General features: G+C 38.9%; 1 protein-coding gene across 5 annotated transcripts in view; it reads right to left on the bottom strand.

Annotated features, from left to right (window-relative positions):
- The window catches only part of CTNND2 (catenin delta 2), a 642,859-nt gene that overhangs the window by 31,800 nt on the left and 597,659 nt on the right, over nucleotides 1-13,400 (bottom strand). For all 5 annotated transcript variants that reach the window (XM_084509612.1, XM_084509610.1, XM_084509611.1 and 2 more), the window contains 2 exons: nucleotides 8,124-8,334; nucleotides 4,687-4,771 (listed from right to left, as the gene is read on the bottom strand). In XM_084509612.1, the coding sequence (XP_084365738.1) occupies nucleotides 4,687-4,771; nucleotides 8,124-8,334 (296 nt within the window). The remainder of the gene's footprint in view (nucleotides 1-4,686; nucleotides 4,772-8,123; nucleotides 8,335-13,400) is intronic.

Raw genomic sequence — 13,400 nt, 5'->3', positions numbered from 1 at the left:
TATTGAGATAAATAGTCTACCGTCCGCAGCTAATGGAAATCTGCTCTTCTATAGTCACATCTGGGTTTTCCAGCGCATCCCCACATCTTCAGCCAGCTAAGCACACTAAAGATTGGAGCAAGGTCTGGTGTTCCTCACTTGGAAATAGGGGCCTTTAAAGAATCACCACAGTTGCTCCTTTTGCCTTGCTTGGGTGCCCAGCCATAAGTGGTTCAGGACCTCTCTCAAGAGACCAAGCTGTGCTTACTTCTCTCACTGACTGTACAGGCTACCCAGATAATTCAAGAAGAGGGGTGTCCCAAGGGGCAGCTACCCCACCCATCTTACATTAAGTGCTGAGACATTGATCCACTCTAGCTGTGGGCTGTGTGACCATTAAGAACTTTTGAAAACCAGATTTTAAATGTTAAGGGATGGACCCCTAAAAACAGACACAGATTAAATAAATGATCAATTAGGAAAATGTTAAGTCTTGCTTGTAGAGAACAAAGTTTGAAAATGACATGACATTAAAGTCACTCTTTGGAAGAAAATATTTCATCTACTGATGAAAAACTGCAATGATCACTTCTTTGTTACTTGCTAAGCTTCTGTGGTATTTAGAAATTAACCACACTGAATCATCTAAATACTGCTTACTTGGGATTGAACCATGCTTTCCTCTACATGGGAAGTTTTCAGATTAGATTTCTGTTTCAGCTGCTGCTCAGCAAACTAAACTATTTCTTGAGAACTCCACCATGATGAAGCACCTGCAAGACATCTGGCACCTCCTTCACTTCAAGACTGAATTCATTGCTTCCTCTTGTTCTGTCTTTTCAGGACTGAAAACACTTACACTTTTTACAACTTTTTCTTTTTGGACTATCTTAAGTTAGTGCCAAATTAACTATACTAGAGAGTGATACTCTCTTTTTTTCCCAAAGCGCAAGCCGACGCTGGATGGTGAACACTGCGTCCTCTCTCACAGATCTGAATGCTGACTATTTACCTTTTGTATCTTCTCCGTGCCAGCCCAGCCTAATAAGTCTATGCGTCCCATTAAAGCCAATCCATAGGTATTAACTGGAAATCCTAGTGCACTGGATAGAAGCTGTCAGCATGACACAGCTCTGCAAACACGGTGCGTAAGTTATGGTGACTTAGAGCTTTCCTAGTAGAAACTGAGACCGCAGCTCCAGCTGTGGGAAATCTACCCATCACTCTCCTGATCCAGAAAAGCTACAGCTTCCACCTGAGCAAGCTTTTTAGTGAACAAAGAGCTATTTGAGAAAAGAAGACAACAGTTTAAAGAGAAGTGCAACTCCTCTTACATTAGCAATTAATAAATGGACACGATGTTCCTGATCCGGCAAACAGCTGAACAAAAGCAACCCACACACCTTCAGTCCTTGTTTTACAAAATCTTGGGAAGCCCAGAACACAATGGGTGCTGCAGACTAGTTAAGCTGTCGCCCCAGGGAGGTTCAGTTAGCTGCAAAAGTTCCAGATCTTGCTTTTGAGGCCTTAGGAAATTTCCTAGGAAATGAATAGGGGCTTCTCATTGCTTTCATTGAGTGCAGGATCAGCCCACTGCAGAGGAGTTCCTGGGTGCCAGATCTCTGAGCTCTCGATGATAGAAGTTGTGTTACTGGCAGGGTTTGTCTGTCCACCTGCTTTGCCTTTCTGTTCGAACACAGCATAGGAACTAGCCTGAAACTCTTTCCAGAAACACTTAAATCCCTTGCTTAACTTGGTTTACCAGTTTTAATATTCTATGCCTTCTGTCTCACTGATTTGTGGAAGCGTTTTGCATTTTTCAGGGTAAAAAACCTAGAGTATCTTCTCTAAAGATATTCTTTGTATTCTGAGCCAAATACACTAGCACCTTGAGACAGGGCATATTGTTTGATTTGGTCAATAAAGTTAATTGAGTCACTGCAGTTGCTGCAAGTTTTGCAGTTTTTGGCTTTGAATTGCCCAGAGAAACAGGCAATTTGGTCAGACACCGAGCAGCACAATAAAATCTGTGCACACAAGTATGCTTTTCAGCAATATAACTGAAGCTGGCACCCTGAAATCTGTCAATTTTGTCTATTTTGTATGCAACAGCCAAACTTGACAGCTTCCTTAGAGGCTGTTCAATTCAGATTTCACCATACAGGCATACAATGTCATCTTGGTAGAAGCTGCTTACCCACAATGGGGTGGGGCTTGGTGTTTTGATGTTTTTACTGATGCAGTCATATAGTTGGACTAAATCTATCAACTACTACTGTATTAGCAGTAAACATACATCACCTTCTTTCTCCATTAATACAAAAGATAATGCTCTTATTCTTTCTACCTCTCCTAATTTACTCTACTGTAAACATATAGCTCAAAAACATACCACAATTCAAACTATTTGGCTACACTGTTTCTCAAACAGTACGGTAAGTGCTGTTGCTTTTTCTTACATGCGATGTGATAGTTGTAATTTGCTTCTATCACAGTACTAAATTGTGCCTCTATATGCCACCAATTCTTTGAAAGTAATTGTATAGATACTTCAACACATAGGAAGAAATTGCTGATGATTAGGCACTGGGATTTTCCTGCACTTCAAAAAGGCTGTGCAACTGCAAGATACGGCAAAGTGCTGATCATATGCTGCCAGCTGTATGGTCACTCATTTTTACTAGCGTAAGTATTTTAGTAGGACAAAATAAAGATTCTATTGACCAGCTATGCTTATATTGCATAACTAGCTGATTCCTAGTACAATGTAAACTTTTGTAATTTTCCAGTTACAAAAACACTATTTTCCCAACAGTCATGACACACAGACATCCAGCAAAACAATCGGCCTACTATAGGCAAATTTAATAAATATTATGACTTTGTAAAGATTAGCACATCTTTCAACACACAGAAGAATCTTAAATTAACTATCTGAACACTTTGAATACAAGAAACTATTTATATAATGCTTGACAGCATATGTAAGGACTTATTAACAAATAGGAATATTGCAGAGACTGAACTTCAAGATTTTGTTAAGTCTATAGAAATTAGCTAATCCAGTAATTTTTAAATTACTTCCTGAAAGTATATACAGTCGGACTTTATGCTAAGAATATCCTGTAACCTACCTCAAAGGCTAGCCTACCCTATTTTCCACACCACAAGTTTATACTTATGGCCTCAGAAAATGTTCTTCTAAGCATGCAAGGTATTTAGTACCCAAGCATGCCTGGCATATAAGTACATTACTTGGCAAATTCGCATTGGCAGCCAACAGAATGTCCTTCAGGTAGCAGTATACTCTAAGGCCATACAGCATATAGATTATCTCATGCATGGAGCAACCCCCGAAAGTGCTTTTACATACACAGCATAAAGCCAGAAGGCAAAAAATGAGCCAGACATCATACAAACCTCTAAGAGATTATGGTGTGGTAAAGTTCATCCTCTACAATGCAGCCACCCACATGCCCAGAAGTCAGGCTATGCACACCTCAAGTGTGTGACTGCTTTACCTCAAGAAAAGCCTACTTTAGCTCATGTTTACTTCCACCTCTCAATGGGACAACTGAGTACCAGTCATTACTTGAAATGCCATCACATATGGTATCCCTGGGGCACCAAGGGTGACTGAAACTAATGGAAGTGAACAGTGGGAGTGACTCAGTAAGTGTCTTCCGTGCTCCCCAGACTGACACAAGTCAGAGATGAGGCATGCAGACAAACAGCATTTCAAGCAGAAGATCAGCATCAGCCAGTTTGAGATTTGGTGCATAAATTTCACATAGCTAAGTGATTTCCTTGTGCAAAACATACATAGCGTGGACTACACCTCCGTGAACCTTCCCTCACTTACATCTGAGTCTTAACCAGGACCTGAACTTTTCTTCCAGATGAAGCCTTAGCTCTCTTTGCTGAGATTACAAGTATCAGTTAGATCAGGCGTGAAAATCCACATAGTAAGAAGACTTTTGAGAACTAAGTCTGCAGGCTGATAGTTGCACTGTCAATATAGTCACACTGTAACCATACTTTTGTCATTTACTAAGCAGACACTTAAAAAAAAAAAAAAAAAGCTACAAGAAATTGTTTCAAAGGATCATCACCAGCATTGCAATCCATTTTTAAAAGGTTAGCGGGCTGGTGGGAATCATATGGTGCTCTCTACAGGCTGTCTGAAAACTAAGTATATGGTGCTACTGTCTACCAGCTGACTGGAAGTGATGAAGCCACCAAGTTTCAGTCAAGCTCCGTAAGTACCTAAGCACCACTCCTTCAGATACTCTTGTTGGCAATCTCATGAGGAAATTTGGGAGCCGAAGGGCTGGAAATCTGGTAACCTCCTCAGGGCACTGTGGGGAGGTGTAACAAGGAAAGATACAGCAGGAGAGCTTGCACAGGTTTGTTCAGCATGCAGAGGACTTCGCTCTCCAGAGCTGCCGGATCCAGCATTTTCTGCATGAATTCTTTGAAAATCAAATTCTCAGCTTCTTTTCACCACCACACATTTTTTTTAAAGGCATTTCTATGTTAAAATTAAAAACGGGGAAAAAAAACACATCTCCAAGTCTCTGGAATTTTAAACTCTAGGTGAATTTCCAGTTCATATAAAAGTTTTGGTCTAAAGTCTCTCAGCCCCCAGATTCAGGTAACCATGTGAAAGATGACAAGTCTGGAAAAAAACACAAACCCAAGCCTTACCTTCTTGTAGAGACTTCTCAGGTCTCTGTACTGCCACATACTATTGAGGACCTGAGATGCTGCTTTCACCACTTTTGGCGAATGCCTGTTACATACATATATTAAAAAGAAAGAGAGAGAGAGAGAAAAAGGGTGAGAAAGAGACTGTTAAGTGCCAGACTCCATTTATCCAAATTTTCAAGTGCATTGCTATGGATTTAAACCCACAATTAAAGTTGTGTTATCAGTGTACCCTAAGATCTTATGTTGGTATCTTGGAGAGCAATGTGTTTTTAAGCAAGGGCAATACACATTATTTCTACAGTACTAATTATTCAGTGAGGAGGAAAATGTGTGTTGATCAGCACACTGAGAACAAGGATTCATGCTGAGAGCATAATTAGAGGAATGGGAGAGGTAGCAACATGAAAACTGTTGAGGAACCAACTGGCATTATATACATCTAAGATGTCCTGGTTACAATTTTGGTACAGAGGAGAAGAATTTAGAGCCAGAGTTTTTTCTTCTATAAATGGCCAAACTTAAGTCATGACACTGTGCCCAAAGCATTAAGCATCTCTCAGCAGCGGCCAGAAAAAACACTAGATGGGTGATGAGCACCGCGTTTGAAGCTGCAGAGCAGTCAAGATGCAGAAATGCAACTGTTTATAAAAAGTTATGGCAAATTTCATCAGGATTCCCAGTTAGGATTTGTATCTTGCACACACCATGCTATTCATGAGGGAAATCTAATGTATGTCATGTTAAAAACCATGCATAACTTCATGCGATCTTCCTCTTCAAAAAGGTTTTAAAAGAGGCTCTAAGCTACTGTTTGAATCACTTAGAATCATTAGAGTCATATACTCTTCTTGGGATGTGTAATTTAAAAAAAAAAAAAAAAAGGAAACAACAGCAACATTTGAGTGTACTCAGCTCAGTGAAGAAGGGTTGCAAAGAAGGGGACCAGGAGGATAATACAGCCCATGCAGGGAGCATACACTGTGTACTTAAGCTCTCTTGCTGTACCACTAGTACATATAAGGCAGCTAGAAAACCTTGCAAAGGCCAAATTCTGAAGTGAAGATTGATGGGGTTTGGGGCTGACGTTGAGGAGATTCATATTTTCCTCAGAAAAGGTAAAAGGACTGCAAAACCAAAGAGAAAACCTGAAAACGTGCAGCATTTGTTACTGGTTTGGGCAGCAAGCCTTCTTAAGGGTGAGGCTCTGGTGCACTGTGACCCTTGAGATGGGACAATGGGAGGCTGACAGTAAAGCTGGTAACACAATGCTTATTTGGTGGATTTCCTCCCCGCCCCATTTCCCACCCAGAGTACAGCAATATATGGGTAATTGGTGAATAAATAGGAATTTGATAAACACTTTCAAGCATAATTGTTTTTATTATACTCCCAGCTGTACTGGCTAGTGGGGTGCTGGTAGCATGGAGTAGCCAGGAAAATAAATGTGCCAACCATACTGCAAGTACTGAGGAGAAACAGGAGCTAGGTGAAGACCTGAGTTTGGCCAATATGACCTTATGAACACCGGTCTGCTCATGCTGTCTCATGCTGGGAGCATACTAAAGCCCTGGGTGTATTCCAAAGGCTAATGGGGCCAGTCCAGCACTTCTGGCACTTGTACATTTGTGTCCTACAATGCCACCAGGATGCATGGCCATACCAGTATCCTGCACTTGCAGGTACAGGTTCTTCATCCTAGACAAGAAAAATCCATGCTGAAGTGTTTTACTGTATTAAACTGAGGATACCAGAATTTGCTACCAGTCCAACAACTAGCAATTCTGTTTTTTAAACAATGAGTTACCTGTAAGAAAGCAAACTAAAGCAATGGTGCAAAATACCAAACATTTCTGAAAGCTGAAAAAATGAAACTTTCACTTAAGATGAGCATGATTATAGCTGTGAGTTGACAGGCTTTCTTGTTCTGTAACTGTGTAACATGTAACAGTAATAATGCAACTCAAAGTACTTTAAATGAGGGATAAATATCACAATTTTGGAGGGCATTTTAGAATTATTCAAAACTACCTGGGCTTTCAGTCAACATAGACATGTCTTTCAAAGGTATGAGTGATACTTAACAGAGAACTATACCATTAGATCCTCCTAAAACTGCCCATGATACTTCGAAAATCCCAGACTTAACAGGTATTAATAATCTATACCAGATAATGAACAGGTAGACAAATGTATTATTTTGAGGAGAGACACATTCAACTTAAGAGAAATGGATATGAACCTGCTTGCAATCTATACACTTGATCTGTCAAAAATAAATCAAAAATCTAAATAGATATAGTAATAATAAATAATGCAAATGTAAATAGATTAGCAGAGCATGGGGAGCTCCCACAACTTGAATCAAATACTTTGTTATGCTACTGCTTTTTACCTTTTACAATTAGCATGTGAGAATGTTTCAGTAATGAATTTGGTATGAAAAGAAAGAGTGACAATAGAGGAAAAGAAATGTGATTATATTGGCAATGCTCTGATCACATAGGCGAGCATAAGTTCTCATACCAAATGTAGGGTGCATAAATCTTTCCTTCAGGTTGTGGCCTGGCTTTGTGGGGCTCTTTTAGAGCTCTGATGCTGCAGTAGGCTGTGTGATGACAGCTTCGAGCAGGTGGACTGGACTGATGGGAGGTTTTGTACACTACAGTGAAGGCTTTTTGTTTTCAAACTGCCATAGTCCCATTGCACTATACTTCTGCGGGTTGACAAATATGAGAACCAGGCTATCTGTTTTAGGCAAAAGAAGGATAAAGAGTGAAATCTTCATGAAGAGTGCGTACATAGGAAAACAGACAAGATGAAACCATAGCTGCTCTGACAATGTCACAGTCGTGTAAGACTTTGCATGTTTTGGTGCCTCGCCAAGTAGCCTGCAGTTAGTTATCCTAATGCTCTCTCAGAAGCAAGGTGTTGACAAAATCCATGGATCTATTTTTCTACTACAGCCCACCCAACCAGCAAGCTGGTGGTGGCTGGGAAAAGGATGCTGTGAAGAGGGACAGTGACTATATAGTCTTCAGGCTCAGAGCAAGAGGAGCAGTAAGAGAACTATGGTGATGTCCCTTCCTTTCACAGGATCCCTCTACCTGCATGTCACCCCTTCTGCAGAGCACAGTCTGACAGCTCTGGTCCCTAATATTTAGCAGGATCTTCTGGAAGTGCTTTGAGGTAGCAGTTACTGGAGATAATTAGTCCTCCTTACACTGCACATACCTGCTGATGGTACATCAAAAATAAACCACAGCAGAGACTTTTGCTGTTGTCATTGTTTCTTGTCACCCTTCACACTGGGTACATGATTTTTGATGAAACTAAAGTATTCAACTCACGATTGCACAGAGGAGGCAAACACATTAAGGACTAGTTAGAACTACTGGAGATGTTAGAAAAGGTGCAAGATGATTTGCAAAACATACTTGTCTCCTTTACTCTTAGATATGCCAACCAGTTTCTCAATGCCGCCTGCGTCTCGTAAGGCCTTGGCATTCTCCATGTTTTTAGTGATGACTTCATGCAGAGTGCAGCAAATGGCAGTAACGGTGTCATCAGACATGGCCTTGCTTGCTGAGCTGTTGCTGTTGTTAGCGCCTGGCAGTCGGTGGACCAGATCCCTCATGGCATACTTGCCTTTGTTGAAAGAAAACGAAGGGAGAATTCAGTAGATACAGTAAAAAAGGGTGACGGTACAGGGAAAACATGCAAGACTGTATTAGCACCATTTTCATCATTGCATGTAATCTAATTGGCTACTGATACTGTTTTGGAGCAAGCCACATTTTTACAATTGCATGTTCAAGCATTTCACACCTTAGGGCCTCTGTTAATATTTCCATATTGCATGAGTTGGAGACTTCAGATATGGGCTACATCATGTCCTTATGAGAATGAAACAACGATAATAAAGACTAAGTATATGTATAAAGACAACCTGAACACCGTAACTTACAGAGCTTGTCAAGTCCTCATCTCCCACCACAGCACTCATCACACAACTAATTATAAATAAAATGTGCATCAGTTCTTAAAAATGCTACAGTGAATGCAAAGCCAATGAAATTGTTGTTTGAGAAGAAGCCTTCTCTGAAGGGCCAGTTTCACTGTACAAGGTCAATTCTATACTATGTGCAGCAATTTAACTATGTTTATTGGTGTTCCTATGACTTTACCAGTTATACAATGCCACACTGCACCAACCATAGTGCAGAGATGACACTGGTTTTCACACGTCCTTAGTTGCATGCATGGTACTGATCACAAAGGGTGCCTTCCTGACACATATTCCTGTCTGATATTTAGTAAGGAGCTATTTTATGTGACACTAGCTTCCAGAACTTAAAATTCCAAAATGAAAGGAGCAATACATTTTTAAGATGGTCATGCTAAACTGAAGACACAGAAAAGAAATACTGCTGATTACTCCAACTTCTTCATGTTTAAATGAACACAGATTATTTTCTTAAAATTGCACCTGAAAGTCATATAGTGCTTGAGAAAATGACAGATGAGAAGCTTCTGAGGATTTATTTATATGGATGTATGAAGGTAGGGCAGGGTTGACACTGGCAGCAGAACGCTCCAGCACAGCTTTATGAAGTGCCTCATGCACTGCTAGGATGTTACTGTTGTGGGAAAATGGCAGCTCAGTCTTTCATCGTGTTGAAAACAAGAACAGAGAGGGTGAGAGCCTGATGAAGTTGCAGCTGAGGTCAGTGAAACAACTCTGAGTCACCTTCAGTGCAGCTGTGCTAGGAATTTGCATATAGCAATCATCATAAGAGTACATCATTCAGGATGGAAAAGACAGGAAAATTGGGAAAAATAAATGTAATTAGTAATCTAATCTACATCATGTTTTATGAACGACATAATCAGGTATGATTATTGTATATAATATGATAATTTAATCAGATTTTTTGGATAACTTTTAAAAGTTCTGATAAATTAGTATATATGAGTACTTAATTCTGAAGTCATGAATTCCATTGTGTGTCCATATTTGAAAACAGAGGTAAGAGGTAAATCACATCTTTTACCTGTCAAATACTATAATATTTTTATTTTCTCACAATTTTGCCTGCTGTAGAAGAAATATAGCTAGTCATTTCAAACGATATTCATAGTAGAGATGAAAACCAAAATCCTTGTACTGTAATGTTAAACTTAGAGGCTATCAAGTTGATTTCTGTGGTAATGTGAGATCTTAGAAACTACTCACTTTATATCATGCAAAAGCATTATAAAATCATAACATCACCAACAAAATGTGTGCAGTGGGATTTGAATCTTACCAGTGAGTGTGCTGCAATTCAGATACAAATCTTGTTCTCAGATATTTTTATTTCTTTGCATTTAGTACTTAATCAGTCGTTTGCACTATTAGCTTTTCAGGAATACTATGTTAGTATCAGATGCAGTACAGGTCTTAACACCAATTTCTCTTTCAGGAATAGTTTGTTTGAGCAAACTGCAATTCTTTTTTTGCCCTACAAATATAAGAAATACTGTTCAAGAACAGCCTGTAATGCTATTTACATCTGCATCTGTTTGTTGTATGTAGCATGAATACATTAATAGTTGTTTATTGCTCTTGGTGATTACTTCAGTCTGCAACATATATTAAATCAAGCTTGCATATAAAAATAAACAAACAAAACCAAATAAACATTCAAAAACCCCACAACAAACCGAAACTATGATTTATTGTAGCTGTTACTCTTTTAAATGCAGAGTCTACCCCCGGCCAGTACATCAGTGAGACTCCCTGCTTTACACAGTTATACCTTCCCAGAAGGGACCCATCTTCCTTTCTCCTGTAAAGTGCAGGAGTATATTGCAGCCTGAGTCCCCTGGCAGAACTGCACAGTAATCCCATTAGCAGCCAACAACTGTGTCCCTTAGCACTGGGTATAAGAAAAGCTGGATGGTTGCTGCAAGAAGATTTCTCCCTGGAACTGGCCTTGTATCCCAGACAGCAACATTCATACCGGTACACATGCCTAGACACACAAGTTTCTCCTTACAATAAATTAAGGCTTTGAAGCTGTCAGGAAAAAATCAGTAGGAAATCTAAAATAAACAATCAAACATGGTATAAACATTCTGGACGTGTTACTGCTCAACAGCTCTAATATTTCTGCCATGCGCACAATTAACTTTGCCCTGAGAAGACCAAATCAGTATTAGCTACATCAAACCAGCAGACCAGGCTTTCTGTAGTTAATGTGTGACAGTGGGACAGTACAGCGTCCCTTATTCTGAGCAGCTCTAGTGTTTCCATCTCCAACAGAGCTGCTCGCATGTCCAGGTAAAGCAACTGACTTCAAGAACAGAAATCACTGCTCAAACTGTCCTTCCATACACTCACCAGAAAATGGTGGCAAAACAGATAGAAGGTCAGGGAAGTGGCTGTGTTTTAAGGTCGATCTATAAAGGCACTATTCACATGGTCTTAAAATCTATTAACAAGTGTAACTGTTAACTGTTTGAAAATACGTGGGACAAAAAAAAAAGCCTTAGCCATACAAAACATGTAATTAAGTAAATTTAATTCAAAGCCTCTGAACTTATATTGAAAAAGCAGCACCTTTGCTCTAATACAGTTACATCGTGTAAAGTGAAAGTTAAGGACTTAACACTGTAGAAAATATTCCACAGTAACTTGTTGCATTTCAAGTGTGTTTTCTAAAACTATAGATCTAGTTAATTAAAAAATTACTGTGCAACATTCACATATTTTTTTTTTCTCCATTTATCAGTTACTTTTTTTTATTTCAGTTATGTTCCTGCTGCTTTAAAAGAGGCTTGTAGCAAACTCAAGTTTTTTAGCATTACCTATAAAAGAAATCCTATGCTAGTTTAGAGTGGTGCAAATGTTGAGCAAAGCTAATGAAAGCAAAGCTACAGCTATATCAGCCCAACACAGCTGACAACAACTGTAAGCCTTGACTTTGGCATTACTGCACATTACATCTGCAGTGCTTGAATTTGGAATTCTTTTTCAACACTAAGAACAGTTTTTGAAACCCAACTTAAATGTGTGATGGACACTAGCCTTATAATGTCTGCAAAGTTTTGTCTAGCTCTACCAGGAGGAGGACTGGGGAATTCAACCTGTGGCTCAAGAAACTTCCCTGAGCTGAAGGAGTGGGAACTCATGACGGTCCTGGGGAAGAGAGGAAGATGTGTGTGAGAATGGTATTAAAAACAAATGGCATTGTTAATTTTTGTCAGGATTCATATAGAATGGCTTTGCTCTACAAATAAATTGATTTTTTTTTTTTTAATTTGAGCAACATTACACATTATAAGACCCAAAATAGATTCAGTACTTTTAAAGAGGATTTGCATAACATGATTAAACTTAATCACTAGCTTGACAAGGGAAAAAGAAATCATGCTTATTTGTTCCATTTCACTTGTAAAAGAAAGAAAGAAAATATTAAACAGACATAATTTGAGGGCACTGCCACAGGAAAGGGATTGCTTCATAGGAGTTTGGGAGAGCGTTTATCTGACACTACAAACTTTCAAGTTATTTTTCTAAGATAAAACTCCAGTCACTGTTTTATATGGAGAGCAGGATTCTTTCTGGAGCATATACTGCGATGTAAAATGGTAACGTTTGCTTACTAAACACACCAGCAATACAGATTTAACGTACTTCCTTTGCATATAAGGTCTCATTAGCACCTTAGTACATGCATCTATTTCTTAATTCAGGAAATTTTCTCTTCATATGATCAGACTGATAGCTGTCCTGAGAAGGATTTTGCCTACAGAGAAAATCAGTAGAAGTAACTATTCTTCTGGTAGATGTTTAACAAGAGCAAAATTATTGTAGAAAAGGTTCCACTTCTGGAACTATTTCCCTACTGCTCCTTGAGACAAATTCACTGCTGATGTAACCCCACTGACTTCATTTCCATTTCACTCATCTCTGCAAAATGACTTTGACACATTGGCGTATTCCTTATATAGTTGTGGCATGGTTCCTGGTTTGAGAGAACGAGACTAGGAAAATTAATATATTGAAAACACAAGAAACCTCAAACATATTAATTCAAACTAAGAACCCTGTCGTAGAGGTAGAGCCTGCTCTAATATAAGTAATACATCATGATTTTTCCCCCCTCAAAGTTTCCCATGAATTCACACCCTGTAGCTAGATAATAAAACTCAGCAAAATGGCACCATATTTTATTGAATCATAGAATCATTCAGGTTGGAAAATACCTCTAAGATCATCTAGTCCAACCTTTAATTGCAGTTAATTGTAGCACTGCAATGCTACACATACCCTATCCCAGAACGACAGTATTGGAATGCTGCAATATAGAAAATTTTGTTCTCTCAGTTCTAACATGTACACTATTTAAATTTCCAGATATTCATGCTTTTGTGCATTTTCATCATCCACATCCATTTTTAAGATTATTCAGGCTCGGTATTTCACAGCCTTTTTGGAAAGATTATTGGGAGAGGTTTTATTGTTACTTTCAATCAATATTTAATAAATGTGCCCAAACAGTCTATTTAATTATTATGGAACAAATTCTGATCATGAATCTGTGTATTCGACTGACATTCTAATAAATTAGAGTGTATCCATCACATGATAGCAGTGGCAAAAATACCACTACTGTGTTTGATAAATAGTTCATCTGCATACTATGCTTTCTCTTGTCAGATACTGT

This window comes from Aythya ferina (genome assembly GCF_964211825.1).
Source record: "Aythya ferina genome assembly, chromosome: 2".
Classification (NCBI taxonomy): domain Eukaryota; kingdom Metazoa; phylum Chordata; class Aves; order Anseriformes; family Anatidae; genus Aythya; species Aythya ferina.
Note: the sequence above shows the minus strand (reverse complement) of the source record. Positions and strands in the feature narration are given on the sequence as shown.